General features: G+C 53.8%; 8 protein-coding genes across 8 annotated transcripts; 4 read left to right on the top strand and 4 right to left on the bottom strand.

Moving 5' to 3' along the window:
- Window positions 1-147: 147 nt before the first annotated feature.
- CLAFUR5_12022 (ATP-dependent RNA helicase ROK1) lies at window positions 148-2,310 on the top strand (the record flags this gene model as incomplete). Its single annotated transcript, XM_047911170.1, has 1 exon — window positions 148-2,310. One exon carries the CDS (start codon window positions 148-150, stop codon window positions 2,308-2,310), a length of 2,163 nt encoding a protein of 720 aa, XP_047767411.1.
- A 6-nt stretch (window positions 2,311-2,316) lies between these two features.
- Window positions 2,317-3,146, bottom strand: CLAFUR5_12021 (L-rhamnose-1-dehydrogenase; the record flags this gene model as incomplete). The annotated part of the gene is made up of 2 exons (XM_047911169.1): window positions 2,317-2,779; window positions 2,833-3,146. 2 exons carry the CDS (start codon window positions 3,144-3,146, stop codon window positions 2,317-2,319), a joined length of 777 nt encoding a protein of 258 aa, XP_047767412.1.
- Window positions 3,147-3,530: 384 nt separating this feature from the next.
- CLAFUR5_12020 (L-rhamnono-gamma-lactonase) lies at window positions 3,531-4,559 on the top strand (the record flags this gene model as incomplete). The annotated part of the gene is made up of 1 exon (XM_047911168.1): window positions 3,531-4,559. The coding sequence occupies one exon, from the start codon at window positions 3,531-3,533 to the stop codon at window positions 4,557-4,559; it is 1,029 nt and encodes a 342-aa protein (XP_047766979.1).
- Window positions 4,560-5,828: 1,269 nt separating this feature from the next.
- Window positions 5,829-7,891, bottom strand: CLAFUR5_12019 (RNA polymerase-associated protein; the record flags this gene model as incomplete). Its single annotated transcript, XM_047911167.1, has 3 exons — window positions 5,829-6,730; window positions 6,788-7,482; window positions 7,635-7,891. The coding sequence occupies 3 exons, from the start codon at window positions 7,889-7,891 to the stop codon at window positions 5,829-5,831; spliced, it is 1,854 nt and encodes a 617-aa protein (XP_047766954.1).
- Window positions 7,892-8,397: 506 nt separating this feature from the next.
- On the top strand, window positions 8,398-9,132 carry CLAFUR5_12018 (5-demethoxyubiquinone hydroxylase, mitochondrial; the record flags this gene model as incomplete). Its single annotated transcript, XM_047911166.1, has 1 exon — window positions 8,398-9,132. The coding sequence occupies one exon, from the start codon at window positions 8,398-8,400 to the stop codon at window positions 9,130-9,132; it is 735 nt and encodes a 244-aa protein (XP_047766953.1).
- A 1,027-nt stretch (window positions 9,133-10,159) lies between these two features.
- CLAFUR5_12017 (uncharacterized protein) lies at window positions 10,160-11,843 on the top strand (the record flags this gene model as incomplete). Its single annotated transcript, XM_047911165.1, has 4 exons — window positions 10,160-10,508; window positions 10,559-10,917; window positions 10,970-11,095; window positions 11,199-11,843. 4 exons carry the CDS (start codon window positions 10,160-10,162, stop codon window positions 11,841-11,843), a joined length of 1,479 nt encoding a protein of 492 aa, XP_047766956.1.
- Window positions 11,844-11,949: 106 nt separating this feature from the next.
- Window positions 11,950-12,413, bottom strand: CLAFUR5_12016 (uncharacterized protein; the record flags this gene model as incomplete). Its single annotated transcript, XM_047911164.1, has 2 exons — window positions 11,950-12,226; window positions 12,280-12,413. 2 exons carry the CDS (start codon window positions 12,411-12,413, stop codon window positions 11,950-11,952), a joined length of 411 nt encoding a protein of 136 aa, XP_047766955.1.
- Window positions 12,414-12,789: 376 nt separating this feature from the next.
- CLAFUR5_12015 (uncharacterized protein) lies at window positions 12,790-15,843 on the bottom strand (the record flags this gene model as incomplete). The annotated part of the gene is made up of 4 exons (XM_047911163.1): window positions 12,790-12,948; window positions 13,186-14,219; window positions 14,677-15,509; window positions 15,560-15,843. 4 exons carry the CDS (start codon window positions 15,841-15,843, stop codon window positions 12,790-12,792), a joined length of 2,310 nt encoding a protein of 769 aa, XP_047766958.1.
- Window positions 15,844-15,847: the final 4 nt, after the last annotated feature.

The raw sequence follows: 15,847 nt of genomic DNA, 5'->3' as shown, positions 1-15,847 counted from the left end.
GAGCTGTAGACAAAAACCAGGAGCATCGCGGGATCTTCCGCGGGCGAGCCGAAAAGTGTTCACCGCCGCCGATCAACGCTAAGTGACTTACTGCCTCCCTCGACTAAAGTCGCGTTCCTGTTCTTGCTTTCGCATCTGGTCACAACGATGGATCCATTCCAGCTGTTGTCGCGATCAACAAAGCTATCAAAAGGTGGCCTCTTGCGACCGCAGCATAGCACTCCCTCGAGCGGCGATCTCACGCGACCGCAATTGTCCTCCAACGGGACAGGCGAACAAGGTGGTATTACGAACAGCTCGAGGAAGCGCAAAAGGACACAGGAACGATCGCACGAATCGAATGAGCTAGATTTCTTTGGTGGTGATGGCCACAAGACGGTACGAGGGCCTAGCAATGAAGGCGGATCGAAGAAACACGGCAGCAACAACGACATCAGCGACGACAATGAGGAGGAGGTTCTGGAGCATGTCACTGGAACGTTGCGATCTGGAAGCAGTGGATCGACGGTCATGTCAGAGAACGAGCGCAAGGAAATCCTGCAAAAGCACAAATTAAAGGTCACTTGGATCAAGGCAGCTCCGTCGAAAAAGGTCAAGCGAGATGGCGTAGAGAAGAAGAAGGCGAAGGCTGGTAAGACAGACAAGATCTCAGTACATCCTCGGCCTCTGCGATCCTTCGCCGAGCTCAAATCAGAATACGGATTATCTACTCGACTCGCTTCGAACATCGACGATCAAGGTTACCGTGAGCCAACAGAGGTTCAAATGGCAGCCCTCGCGCTTTTGATGGATCAGGACAACGAATGGCTACCTGCGGCAGAGGCGTTGAGGAGTTCGTTTCCAAACGGCAAGACCAGTCTGCTTACTGTAGCACCCACAGGCAGTGGTAAGACGTTAGCGTTCATGATCCCCTTGATCCACAGCATTGGCAAAGCCAGACACAAGACCTCTGAAGATGCTCGGAGGAAGATCTCCGCGATCATTCTGGCCCCAACCAAAGAGTTGGCTTCACAGATTTCCAACGAAGGAAGGAAGCTAGCGCAAGGCACAGGCGTTCGAATTTCTCAAGTTCGCAAGGGCATGAAGCTAGCGACACAGACCGTGGAGCCATCGGAGGAGCAGGACGAGGCTCAGGGCGGCAGCGAGACGGTCGTCAAGTCTGATATCTTGGTTGCCACACCAGGAATTCTGGCCAGTGCAGTCAAGGATGCTTCCGAAGTGGGCTCGGCAGTTCTATCAGATATACAGCACCTGGTCCTTGACGAGGCCGATGTGCTTCTGGATCCACTATTTCGGGATCAGACTCTTTCCATCTGGAATAGCCTCCCGCAAGGGTCGATGCATGTCAGCCTATGGTCCGCAACAATGGGAAGTAACATCGAGGAGCTGGCTCGATCAACGATTGATACTCGTCTAGCACGCATCTCTCAGGAGGGCGGCTCAGATCTGGTCGCAGCACCTCTTGTACGACTTGTGGTTGGTCTAAAAGACTCGGCAGTTCCCAATGTCCAGCATAGACTCGTATATGCTGCATCAGAGCAAGGAAAGCTTATGGGCTTGCGGCAGCTGCTGCACCCTGCAGCAACATCGAGAGATGTCGGGCCGCCACTCTTGCCGCCATTTCTGGTTTTCACGCAGACAATTGAGCGTGCTGTCGCACTTCATTCGGAACTTGTTTATGACATTCCAGCTGAAGCAGGAGGAATTAGCCGTATAGCTGTTCTCCATTCTGACCTCTCAGATACAGCCAGAGACAAGGTGATGACCGGATTTAGGAAAGGAGAGATCTGGGTCCTCATCACCACTGATCTGCTCTCACGAGGTGTGGACTTCCGAGGTGTCAACGGCGTGGTGAACTACGATATACCGACTTCAAGCGCTGCCTATGTGCATCGTGTCGGAAGAACAGGGCGAGCCGGACGAGAAGGAGGCGTCGCTGTGACACTGTACAGCAAAGAAGATATCCCGTTCCTGAAGCCAATCGCGAACCTGGTCGCAGCTGCACACAGACTCAAAGGCATCCCGGATGCGGATATGACGGGGGGTGTCCAACCCTGGCTGCTCGATGCGCTTCCGACGTTGAGCAAGAAGGCAAAGCAAGACCTGAAAAAACGTGGGGTGGAATCGAGGACGACACGCGGCGCGCAAAGGGATCCCAAAGCAGCAAGAAAGTCGAGAATCAGCACCAAGCCAGGTTTCTTGCGCAAGGAAGAGAATAAGAAAAAAGGCGCAATCATGGGTAGCCGGAACAGGCAGGAGGCCAACGCATCCGATGCAGGCGACGAATCTGACTTTGGTGGCTTTGACTGATTCTGATCACTGCAGGTTCACAAAAAGACCACCATCGACCAAGAGCTGCGCGCCGGTCACATACTCGCTCAAATCACTAGCCAGGAAAACTGCTGGACCCGCCAAATCTTTGGTCCTTCCCAGCCGGCCAAGCGGTATTCGAGCTTCCATGTACTTCCTCTTGTCCTCATCTGCGAGATCTTCATCGTTCAACTGCGTCCGGATTGTCCCAGGCAAGAGCGCGTTGCACCTGATACCATGTTTGCCGAGAGCGCAAGCCGTACTCTGCATGAGCGAGAGGACGCCTGCCTTCGTGGGTGTATAGTGTGTCTGGCCAGCTCCACCAACAAGGGCTGAGATAGACGAAATGCCGATGATGCTGCCTCCTTGAGGCTCCTGCTTCGCCATCTGCTGCGCCGCGGCTTGCACTGCAAAGAATGCGCCGTTCAGGTTTGTGGAGATGGTGTGGTTGACGAGATCTGGCGATATTCTAGTCGTAATGTCAGCCGTATTCATACTGTAAGTACTCGCGGTGAGTCGTACGTCAAGAAGTCTGCGAACTGGCACACGCCAGCATTGCTCACAAAGATGTCCAGTTTTCCGAATCTCTCCACCGCTTGCTCCACCAATTCCTGTCCAGTCGCTGGTTCCGTTATATCTCCTGCCACGCCAATAAGCTTGTCGCCTGCGCCAGCTTCCTGCTTAAGGTCTTCGAATTGTTGTTTCGACTTGTCGTCTGGGTAATAGTTCACAGCCACTAATGCACCGTGCTTGAGATAGTCGATTGCGATTGCTTTCCCAATGCCCGTCACTGCGCCTGTAATAGCAGCCACCTTGCCTGGTAGGAGTTGAGCCATGCTTGGATGCGGAGACGAAAGGTCAACAATACTTTGACTTCCGCGAAATGATTTCAGCCAGCTGTGCGCAATCCACGCGTCTGCAAGAGCAAGTACGCGCCATGTTCGAAGTGACCATGGTTGCAGCTCAAAAGTGCCGATGTGGGCAGGTGGGGAGCTGCTCGGGACATCAAGCAACGAGCTCTCATGATCGAACACCGACTCGGCACATTCTTCTCAACAAGCTTCGATCGAGAGCTGGCATCACTTGAGAACGATTGCGGAAGAACAACTGGCAAGTTATCACGGTGGCCTAGCACGGTGACAGCCACCTCAAGCGTATCCCTGTCGCTTTAGCAAATATCACAGTGACAAGAGACGCGTCCAAGCACAACGTTCGACACCATGGCTAGCAACTCCATCATCGATGCCCACATCCACTTATGGCCCAAGAACATGGCGGATGAGGCTGGCCACTCTTGGATGACTCTGGGTATGCCTCTGGCCAAGGAGCATGTGCTGGCCGACTATTATCAAGCTTCACCGCAAGGCCACGTAGATGGAGTTGTATATGTCGAAACAGATGTCCGCTATGCTAAGCCTTCCGGGGCCGTATCAGAGTGGGCCAAGAATCCTCTTGACGAGATCAGATTCTTGCGCAACGTCGTCGAAGGTGGCTACGGTGAGCGTGATAGCAAGATGTTGAAAGCAATCGTGGCATGGGCACCCATGGATCAGCCGCCCGTTGTCTTGGAAGAATGGTTAAGATTAGCAGAAGAAGCCGCTGGACAGGAGACATGGCGGCGTGTCAAAGGATTCCGCTTTCTCCTCCAATCGATTCACGATGAGAAGAAGTTCGTTGATGTGGTCTCTGGCAGCAACTTCATCAACAACCTGAAAACCCTTGGCAGGCGCGGATTCTCCTTCGATGTCGGGGTCGATCAACAATCGGGCGGCGTGTGGCAACTCGAGGCGTTCGCGAAATGCATGTCAGCATCGCATCAAGGTGTTCCGGAAGGATCGAAGGTCGTCTTCATCCTCAACCACTTGTGCAAGCCAGAGTTCCAGAAGGATGGCGCTGGCTACGTGCGTTGGCGTCGAGCCATTGAGTCAATGTCGCGATGCTCGACTGCATATATGAAGCTATCGGGTGCTTTCAGTGAACTGCCCCAAGCTATGGGTGGAACCACCAATATTGCACATCACCTGAAGCCTTGGGTGTCGCATGTTTTTGCGTGCTTCAGCGCAAGCCGCGTCATGTTTGGCAGCGACTGGCCTGTTTGCAACCTCAAGGGACCGCGGCAGGAAGACTCCTGGGTGTGCTGGAAAGATGTCGTTGAGTTTGTTTTAGACGACAGCGAATACCATTTCACTGATCAGGATCGTGAACGAGTCTGGAAGGGTACTGCTATGGAGGCATATCAGCTGGAATGATAATGTGTTATCGCCATTACCGGCTGCGCAATGTATTGTGTTGCGAGAGAAGTGGGCTCGTTGTCATTGCCGATAAGTGATGAACAATCTCCTGGGCCAGACAGTGCCATACTTACGTGCGAATCGAGCCAGCCTGCGATGATGGGTTCCATTAAGGCTATCGCTATCGTTCTCAAGGCACAGGAACAGCCATCTAGCCGGAGATCATGTGCATTACCAGTTCGGGCACATGGAGCACTTCGAGTGGTCAAAGTAGTACGTGGGAGATGTCAATTGCCACAGCCGCGTGTAACCCCTTTCAGGCGTCGGCTCGAAAGCAGCCGTGAGCTTCATGATGAGTCAATTGACGTAGAAGGTACGCAGTCTTCATCAGTGTCACCTCGCGACTATGTCACGGACAGTCAGAACGTGTCCAGCGTGTCGAGATGCGATCTTCACAGGCACTGAATAGACGGCTATCATCCATTCACTGCACCTTCCAACTAGCATAAAACTACTCGGGAGACCATGAATTCTCTCCTCACCAGACCAAACAACCAAAGACAACGAAACACCATCCAACCGAACCAACCAAACCAACCACAATAACACCAAAAACTACCACTCCTCCAGTACACACCACCAGCCATGGCAGCTCCCTTCGAAGGCTACGGCGGTCGCAACACCCGAGCATTCATCGACCACCACATGAACGGCTAATGGCAGGCCAGCCACGACCCATACAGCAGCACTAACCACTGGCCCCTGCATAACTACGGCACATGGACAAACTATGGACTGCTGCCATACAATAACGCCAGGGGGTTCTCAGGAGCGCAACAGTCTGACATGTATGGTCAAATGATGCGCGGAGGTAATGTCATGAATTTCGGCATGATGCCTCCAGCCAGGGGAGGAATGCATCCTTGGGGAGATGCTGGGGCGAGGTATCCTATTAGCTTCAATTGGTAAGCGTGGAGGATGATGTTCTAAGGTGTTGCGTGTGTTCGGTCAGGAAGCCCTCCTTGATCTGAGTAATATTTTCACAATGTAGCGAAGCTGGGAAGACTCGAGGCAGTCCGGCAACTTTGTCCCAACGAGCAGCAGGTCATGTTGAAGGTTCATCATGTTAGTAGAGAGCCAGAGAATCCGAAGAAAATGTCATTCCACGTTCTCTAAGCTTTTGCAGTCTGTACGCTATATCGCTGTCAACGCTCTACAATCACAAGTGTGAGGATACAAGCAAGTAGACTGAACTCCCACGTCGCTTATGGCGTGAACGCGCCCACCTCATATCTCGACGTCAATGTCCAAGTCCAGACCTCCTATCACATCGTCGTCCAGGTTCTTCTTCTTCAGCGCACCTACCGGCAGCTTAGTACCATTCGCAGGTTGTGTAAGTGGCGTTTGAGCCCGGCTCTTCTTTGGCGTGTCGATGCCGCTGGCCGGAGTGCCTGCGCGGCTAATGTCTGAGCCCTCACCGAAGAGATCCTTCATGGCAGACTTCTGCAATGCTGCTTCGCGCTTTCCAGATTTGGTCGCGGCCTCAGCCTTGAGCTTCGCGGCCTGCGCTTGCTTCTCCTTCATAGCCTCCCGCGCTTTGATCTCCTTCTTGCGCTCAGCGATCAAGGCTTGACGTACTCTCTCCTGTTCTTTGTGCCGATTGGTATGGTTGAGCTGCGCAAGACGATCGTGCTGCGGTGTCGTCTTCGCCATGACCGGCTTTGCCTTAACCGCACCGTTCGTGTTGGCAGCGCTGTTATCCAGCGCTTCGAGCTCGGAATCGCACCTGGCAATTTCTTCTTCATCGCCATTCTGCTCTGCATCCGCGCGACGCTTGGCAATGTCTTTCCGCTTCTGCCTGGCAATATGCGCTGGGTCGAACTTGAGCTCCATGGCTCGCTGCTTCGCAAACTTGATCTGGAGGCTGTCTTCCGTGAACTTCTGGTTCAGCAGATCGTGGATAGCATCGAGTTTGCTGGTGAGGAATCTCCGTGACGGCATCTTGATGTTGTCCTTCTGAAGGGTATCTCTGAATCGAGTGAATTCTGCTTCGTTGAACTTGCCATCAGAACAGGCAGAGAACGGCCACGCTTTCTCGGCTGCTCCGTGCGCCACGAGAGCATACTGATCTGTAGTGAATTGTTTGCCGTGCGCATTCTCGAGCTGGTAGGGCTTGCCCTCGGTGAAGCCTGGAACTGCCATTAGTACTGGGAGTCGCCTGAAGTTGCTGGTCTTATACTGCTCACCTCTGATCTGGGTCATGCGGTACATGTTCTGCCCATTCTCCTGGTTCAGACCAATGCTGATGCGAGCGAAGCAGCCTCTGATGGATTCTTCAAAACCTGGGTAGAAACAAACCTTGGCGAAGTTGGAGCGACCCACCCTGCAGCGTTCAAAGTCCCTGAGGTCTGCAGGTGGATCATCGCGACGGCTCTCGTAAGCAGGCTCAGCCCACTCGACCTCGCTCTCGCCATCTGCATCTCGGTCAGAGGCAGAGGGTGAGCGTTCGTCCCGATCGTCCCTTCGCCCGCGATCTGACTCCATGCGGCTTCGCTGAGTGTTCTTCTCTTCTCGAGCTCTCCTATAGCTGTCCAGCGCGTTCTGCTTCGCGGTCTTCGGCCTCATGCTACGTTTGTTGCCGTCTTCGAGGTCCTCTGCAGCCTTGCGTTTGTTTCTGCTAGCAGCAGCCTGACTCTGCATTGTCGCTCTCTTCAAGGTCATATCTTGTCTGTGTCGTATGATCTGCTCCGCTCGCTCTGCCAGCTCTGCCTCTCGGTCGATTTCGGTCATGGCCATCACGCGGACTCTGTCGCTTTCGTCTCGGAACTTGCCATCTATGGGAAACAGGGGAGCTTCGTCGTCTTCCTCTGCAGGTGCGTCTGCCTCGCCATCAGACTCGTCCATGCCGCCAGACCGAGGTGACTCGGCGGGTGAGGGTGAGCTTTCGCGGTGGTCAGCGGTGATGCTCATTGTGTGTGTCAAGCAAGTGGCGGTGGTGTAGAGGGAGGGAAAGATGCCTCAAGTGTCAAACGCGCGGGAAACAAGTTGCGTCTGGGGAGGATGCAATGACTCAAAGGCATGGACAGGACTTACCCAGCATCTTCTTCTTCGCTCTCTTGCTTGCGCTTTCTCCGACCCCGTGACTTGACTTTCTGCGCGACTCCCCTCCGCGTGCCTTGCGAGTCCTCTACCTTCTCGACACTCGGCTTGGGCTCTTGACTCGGGGATCGACTGCCTTCAACATCGACCTCGTCAAGGCGATCAATATCGTCAGCCTCGCTCTCAGAGTCTCCAGCGACCAAGTCCAGCAGTTCCTCGTTGAGGCTCGGGCCGTTTTCGACGTCGGACATGGTGTAGGCGAATTGGGAGGAGTCTTAAAAGAATGGGGATGGTTTCTGTAGCGACTTGATGTGCGCCTAAGTCGTGATTCGAGGTTCAAGATGGTGTCAAGATGGGCGTCTTTCTTTGTTGGGTTTGTGTTCGCGTCGAGCGAGCCAAAGAACGGGGTTTGGTGATATGAATGGGTAGAAAAGGTGTCGAAAGATGTTCAGCGATAGTATCGGAGAGTCGCAGTGGCCAGAAGTGCGTACATGTAGTCTCTATTGTTGCAGGCCGGTCGGAGCGAAGACAATAGAAAAGTGAGGTGAAGCCAGCAACGACGAAGTGAAAGTGCTCCTGCCATGCGCATCAGCGCGCGTCTACCGCACATGGACCGAGCCGCTTGATCGGCGCTAACGGCCAGATCCCTGACGTCGTCAAGAACTGGAAACGGCAGCAACGCCTTGACTTTCACGACGTTCTGTGTATTCTTGCTTGTCGGTACATATCTTGCAACCATCATCTCGCGACTGCGGTTATGTCGCGAGTTACACCTTCTCTGCCCCTCAAGGCACGTGTCACACCATTGGCCTTCCAACTGCAAGCTCGCCGAACGTTCGCCGCCTCGAGCATACATCGAGACCAGGTTGAGAAGGAACCCGCAACGTTGAAGACGCCCCGAACAGAAGCTCGCGGGAGACCTCTCAATCATGCACAGAAACGTTTCCTTGAGTCTGCCTTGCGTGTAAATCATGCCGGCGAGCTCGCTGCGACCCTGATCTACACCTCGCAAACACCACCCATCGTCAAGGCACATCCTCATCTCCGACCTCTGATGAAGCACATGTATGATCAAGAAGCCGGCCATTTCACCAAGTTCAACGAACTGTTGGCGAAGCACCGCATAAGACCGACCGCAATGTATCCCATGTGGCAGGCTGCGGCAACAGTTCTTGGCTGGAGTACAGGGGTGATGGGTAGAGAGGCTGCAATGGCTTGCACCGAGGCTGTGGAGACGGAGATTGGTGATCATTACAACAATCAGGTCAGAGAGCTGTTGAGTTGGTTCAAGGACATGGAGGAGAGAGGAGAGGAGCCGGGCGAGGAGTTGAGAGAGTTGGTAACGGACATTAGGAGAATCCGAGATGAGGAGCTGGAGCATCTTGATCACGCGGTGGAGAACGATGCAAAGGAGGCGAATCCGTATGAGCTCCTGACAGGAGTCATCCGAGCGGGATGCAGAGGTGCGATCTGGGTGAGCGAGAGGGTCTGAGACGAATGAAGGTCGCATCGTATATGAATCTGCGTTTGACTCGCTCAGAGTCTCCACCGCACTATTGACCGGCGGAGATTCTACACGACATATCCAGCCAAGCGCCGTGGTACTCCGTGTTCAGCTTGCACCTGGTGGCTCCAGTTATGGCTGGGAATGGGCATCATCTCGACCGAAGGAGGAGCCCGTTTGGTATGAGGATTCGGTATCCCAAGCAATCGAACGAAGCTCGACAATGAACGCTGTCGCCAAACAGATGCGGCCACCTGATCAAGGTTCTGGCGCAGCAGTTGCTCCAGAACATCGAAGTGCAGACGCGCGTGTCTCTATTCGGTAGTGCTTGCAAGACACGAGGTACTGGGGGAACTCTGTTCAGGTTTTTGTCACTATTGCTCTCGCCAGTGCCGCGTCAATCGCCTGTGTCAAAAGACCTGGCATCTGCAAATAAGCCGTCAAGCATCGATTCCGTGGAAAGAGGTTCGCGGCGAGATTACTGGTCGGACAGATGATGCAACCCAGGACAGCGGGAAGGGCACAGCTCCCTGCGTTGATCCTGACCACATTGCCAGCATATGGCAGACACAACAATACCAACATTATCCGACAATACAGACTCTGCTTGACCTCGAGCACTGCTATTGTCGTAAGCATTACATAGACCGCGTGAGTATTGTCGACCACGTGCGAATGTTCCGGCACAATAGACGTGAATAAGACAATAGGACCTCTCCCAGCCACCAACGTACCATATAAGTCGGCATTGAATCTTTTCTCGAACAGATCAATTTTCTTTCCACGACTCAACCCAAGAACAGACAGCATATTGCCCGAAGAACATACAAGAATCCACAACAAGCCGACCATGCCTCGTCCATCGGTAAGTTCTGCTGTTCGCGCTTCATCCTTACCAAAAGCAATTCCCACCGTGCACAAGCGTCGCCGTTAACCCCACCACTTCCCGGCGTTGCACACCAGCACGACTTCCTTCCATCAACTTCACCTTCCACAAACCAGATTCACACTCAACATGGCAGGCGAAGAAGCTGACCGCAGACAGCAACTGGACCGCCTCGCTCGTCCCACAATACCGCCACAAGGTCTCCAACCCGAGGCCATGAAAGATGACTTCAAGCTGTTTGGATTCTCCGATGAAAAGGTCAAGGATATGATGAAGGTGAAGGAGCCAGCAACCGACGCTTGCGGTCAAATTCCAAATGGCACCGCCTCACAGCGCAAGCACGAGCTTGCTCTCGAAAAGGAGAGCTTCATCAACCGCGCAACACGCGAGCGACAGCGCCGTGACAAGGATAAGAACAGCCCCGAAGGCAAGAAGATGGGTCGCGGATACGAGCCACTGCCTATCGAAGGCACCGAGAGTGAGAAATCTTAACCAACTCTGAGAGCTACTGTACTAACCGACATACAGACTGGGTCTTGCTGGATGTGAACCGTGGCTTCCCACCAACCCTGCCAGGCGATCCTCCAGAGATTTTCGTACGTCTGAGCAGATACGTTCCGGGCAATCGCAAGATCATCGCATACAACACCAAGTCTCACTCTGTCGGCCTGCGCAAGGTCCCCAGCAACTTCGAGGGATGCACTGTCGAATACCACAAGAACGGTCCGAAGCTCGTCAAAGTGCTTGATGAGAAGCTCATCAAGAAGCGCGGCGTCAAACAGAATGTCGAGCCACAAGAGCCATCGCCACCATCGAAGAAACGCCGCGCCCAGCCAGAAGAAGAGCTCGAGAACAATGAGTTGGCAGAAAACACATCGCCACCAAAGGTACGTATTGGCCACAGGCTACCGAGAAAGATGCTAACACCCTGCTGTTCAGAAGAAGCGAGGCACCAGAGTGACTACCGAACCACAGGCGCCAGCACCACCATCCAGGAAACGACGTGCTCAGCCAGAAGAGGAGCTTGACAATACCGGTGAGGCACAGAAGCCATCACCGCCCAAGGTAAGTCGTATTGGCGGAAAGGTTTTCATCCGCAACTCAACATCAGTCTCCGAGACACTACCACATGGTACTCGATTGTGACTGACATCCTTTTCTCCGACAGAAGCGACGCACCAGAGCCAAGGCCGAGCCAAAGGAGCCGTCCCCACCCTCAAAGGACCAAAGCACTCGGCCAGAAGAGCTTATCAGCAACAAAGAGCTAGAGCACCCAGCTCCTCCAAAGCCACGTCGAGGCAAAGCCCGTGCTCTTGGAAACGACTCCAATGCAGATAGTCTGTTGCCACCCAAAGAGGGCCTCAAAGACCACGCGAAGACGGTTGATACGCTGGTTATCACCGAGGAGGACACTATCACCGTTCAGAAACCAACGCCACCAAGTCAGAAACCATCTTTGCCGAGTGAGAAGCCATCTCCATCAAGTGAGAAGTCATCGCCACCGAGTGAGAAGCCGTCCCCACCAGCAAAGCGTCGAGCCAAGGGACGAGGCGCGGGTACAGCTGGTGCCTCCGACAATGGCCAACATGAGAAGAAGCCATCGCCACCACGGCGTTCCAAGCGCAAATCAGACGAGATGGACAAGGAGGCAGGTACTCCAAGTCCAGACGGAAATGTCGCTCCAACGAAGAAGCGTAGAAGTGCACGCCTGACTACGGAGCCTGAGATCAAGAAGGAGACTGAAGACAAGAAGGAGATCGAAGAAGCTGTCGACTCTGCCGTCGCCACCCCAGCTGATGAAGAGAGCATTTGAGACTTGCATGAAACACATGACGCAGAACAAGGCATCACTGTACTAGAAACCACTGCAAACTTGGCAGAACAGTGTTTTTTACTGCCTTTACATACTTGAATTTCGTTCACAGACTGAACTCCAACCTATTACCAGCATAATCCCGAGCAAAAAACCGAGTAGGATACCCCTTCCCCTGATTCCCTGAATTCTGCGCTCCAGGTTCATCCGCTTCTTTCGGCCCTGCGGCGTCGCCTTTCAGATGATGCTCCCATACCTTCTGCTTGAGCTCTTGAAGCGCACCGGGAGACTCGATCTTGAAGCAGGGGTGTCGAGATGATTTCAGATTCTCATTCTCGCCGAAGGCGATGTGCACTTGTTGGCCTGAGGTGCCGATGTCGAACCTTTTGAACGCATTAGTGAAGTGAATGTATCAGGTATGGTGGGTCATATGCACCAAGCTAGTCGGCCTGCCCATCCCTCTGGACCGGGTCTTGGTGTGAGGCCTAGGGTTTTGCCGTAGAATGCTTCGGCTTGGTCGAGGGTTCCGATTGGGACGAGGAGGTTTATGTGTGCTATGCCTGTGATCATCTTGGCTTGTTTCGCTTGGGTTGTTCCGCTGAGTTCAGTTGCTAACGAAGTATGTTCATGTTGAGCATGTATGTCAGACTCTCTTACATGCGATACGGACTATCGTAACTCCGTCTTCGGAGATGGGGTACTTCTCGGAGGTACTTGCCGTTGGACACATCCTGGCCGGTAGAGTGCTGAGCCTGAAATAGCATGTTCGTGCATGCGGAGAGGCAGTAAAGAGCTCTTGAGGTTATGGTAGACAGGGTCGAAGCAACGTGGATGAAGTCATCAAGAGCGTGTCGTCAGACCTAGATGATGCTGGGGAGGTGACGCGCAGAGATGGTCATACAAAAAGCTTTGAAGACCATGGTCAATATGGGCATGCTATACTGAGCTACAGGAGGTGGTTTGATGGTAACATCTGCCAGGGCCATTTCGCATCCTCAGCATCTCGCAAGCGTGCCGGGAAATCCGCCGCCCCGACAGCAAACATATCCTGGTCGTGAGAGGATTTACCCGCACGCTTGCGAGATGCTGAGGATGCGAAATGGCCCTGGCAGATGTTAGTACAATTCGGGAACGAAGATCAGAGTCGATGTTAGCACCGTGACTTGGAAGAAAACTCACGACTCGAACCTCCAAAATTACCTTGGCGTCGGCAACAGCCGAATCAATCAGAACTACCACAGTGATCACGATAACCACCGTCTAACGACCCTATTCACTTAACATGCACACCGCACTAAGCACGTGAGACTCTCCTCACAAAGCTCTTTCCACTTCGACTTACCTCTGTCTTACATCCATACCGTCGAGGCACTACAGAAGTGGTGGCAGCGGCCACGAGACAGTCTCTAGTATCGGTGCTCTTCCCTATCTCCTTCTCAGACCGCGCATGTCGCTCGAAGGTGGTGTCGCTCCGAGCTTGCGAGCCCAGACCCACGCTAAACTCATATAGCAAGGTAGGGGTCTGAACGCGAATCGCCTGAGAAGGAGGTAGGCTCTTCCCACTGGGACGAGATGGTCTCACCTTCGAGGCTGGGCCATAGAAAGCACGAGGCGGTACGAAAGAATCCCTGACATCCTTGCGGTTTCGTACCATCGGCTTGGAGAATGCTGAGCGTGAGAGATTGGGTCGACGTGGCATAGTCTCAGGTTCCATCTCCGGTGGGGGATGCGAGTCCTGCTGCGTGGGTAGTGTAACAGGTTGTTGGGACGTAGGCGCTGCGTGAAGCTCACTAGTTTCATGGTCGGGCACACTCGTGGTCGCATCATACGTCTTGCTACGCTGCATCTTGGACCCGGGATACATCGCAGCAGCCGCCGCCGCTGCAGCGCCGGGCGTAGCCTTCGGAACCGGCTTTCGTTTTATCGGCGTCGACGCTGCGCCCGCTGGAGGTGTTGTGGCCGCTCGTGGCGTCATCACGGGACGCTCAGCGTTTGCAATGGGCTCAATGGGTTCTGTCTGTGGTACGGCAGTTGGGTTAGCTTTTCTCATGGTCCGTGGTATTGTCTTGAGTGGTGGAGCAGGCATGGGAGGGAGGTAGGCGTGCTTACTCGGGTCGGCATTGACACGCTCCTGCATCTCTGCGAGGGATACCATGTTGTTTTGGAGCGTAACCTGGAGACCCGCACTGGCCGCACGGTTCATTGGTGGGGGTCGACGAGGAGGCTGAGGCTGAGCTAGTGGTGCGTAAGGAGCAGGGGCCTCTTTCGGAGGCTTTTCTTGAGGACCAGTGAAGAAGGGTTTCATTTTCGTCCACTTGGTAGGATCGGGTCTGACTTCTGCCGTGCCAGCGGCGTTGAAATCGAGACCGTCACTCTCTGCAGGAAACATGTCAGTACTTGTCTAGAGTCGAGTGTGATGTGTTAAAGGACTCTGTCTCAAGGGCTGTTAGTGTTTGTATGGAGAACTTGAGCATACAGACCCGGCCAGGTCGCTTATCAAGTTTCTCGTCAACAAAGCGCCAAACGGCTGTGTTCATTGTAAAATGTTGCCACGCCATCGACACGGGACGAGACATTGTGAGCACACAATGGTCGGAACAAGACCTTTGTTGCTGCGCGGAATCATTGTGACTGCTTCAAAGCACGTGTCGGGAAAAAGACTGGGACCGTGCATTGCCATTGACTTCTCTTGGTCGGCTCAATTCGGAGGCCGTGGCTGAAACCATTTCGTTCTGGTGTCATGCTATTCGGGAAGAGCACCCAGACTCATGTACTGCAGAGCATCGATTCAGAGCATATGCAGTCCATATCCTCTGTGATATCAAACACCTACTCAAAGAAAATACATGCTTTTGGTCTTCTTGGAGCTCCTCTGAGTATCCGCCCGATTGAGTCCTTGCTTCGTGATGTCCTTGCTCGACTTCGCCCGAGCCCTCCATTCCAGATGCCAGGTATTTCTCCATGAGTATGCTGTGAAGCTGGCCCGCAAGAGGGCCACCTTCTTCCTGAATTAAGTTCGCGGCACCACTTTGGCCCATGGCCGTGAGGTGTGTGCGCAGAAGTTGCTTCACGAGTACTCCAAGCGTACACTGCGGATTCACATGGTCATGACTTGGCAAGTAGCAGTAGCGAGCGAAGTCTGCAGAGATTTCGGCATCCATCCCACTGCAGCCGCGGATCTGGGCAATGACCGCAGTCTCCAGACCTGGCACGCCTAGTGCGAGACTAAGATCGTAGAGCTTGACCCTCTCGCGAAGCTGACTCGAGAGCAAGTGTGATCGTCCAGTGGTGAGGGATGGCAATGACCCTGAGTGACAGAATTCCAGCATCTGCAACACCGTCTCTTCGTCGCGCTGGCAGTCGTCGATGATCTCAACACGCCGGCTCGTTGTCTTGTCAAGCTTCTTGGCGTATTGGGAAATTTGGCGAACCACTGTCACATCCTCCAAAGTCCTGATGACGCGACCACCTCTGGTCTTGATGGTGATGACCGCGAACAAAGGCCCTTCACCATCACCGCTAGGGGTCTCCACATGTTCTGTGAATGGAGTGGTCAGGTCAATGGCTTTCTTCCGATATCCCGGCTTCTCGACTATCTCGATGTCGTCTTCGTCGTCGTCGTCACATATGGTGCGTCGTCGCTTAGTGGGAAGTCGCGCCAGAAGACTAGCATGACATCAGTGGAGTACGACGTGGGAGGCAGAGCCCAAAGGTACCTTTGTCGCTCGGGACCTGCAACTCTTTGATCCCATAGATGATCGCCTTGAAACATCATGTTGTCAAGGTCGGGACTCCGACCACGGCTTCGTGAAGCCCTGTTGATGCGTGCGGATCTCAGGCGACTAGTGTAGATGCCGTGAGTTGACATACCCAAGGAGATAAGATCTGCTAGTTGCTTCTTGTGCTCGTAAGTGTTGTTGAGTAGATTCAACGGGGTAAGTAGCCACGAGCGCAAGGCCCACGGTCGATTGTGAGACGGTGAAGCAGGGGCAAAGCGCATGTGA

Source organism: Fulvia fulva, chromosome 10, assembly GCF_020509005.1.
Source record: "Fulvia fulva chromosome 10, complete sequence".
NCBI lineage: Eukaryota > Fungi > Ascomycota > Dothideomycetes > Mycosphaerellales > Mycosphaerellaceae > Fulvia > Fulvia fulva.
Note: the sequence above shows the minus strand (reverse complement) of the source record. Positions and strands in the feature narration are given on the sequence as shown.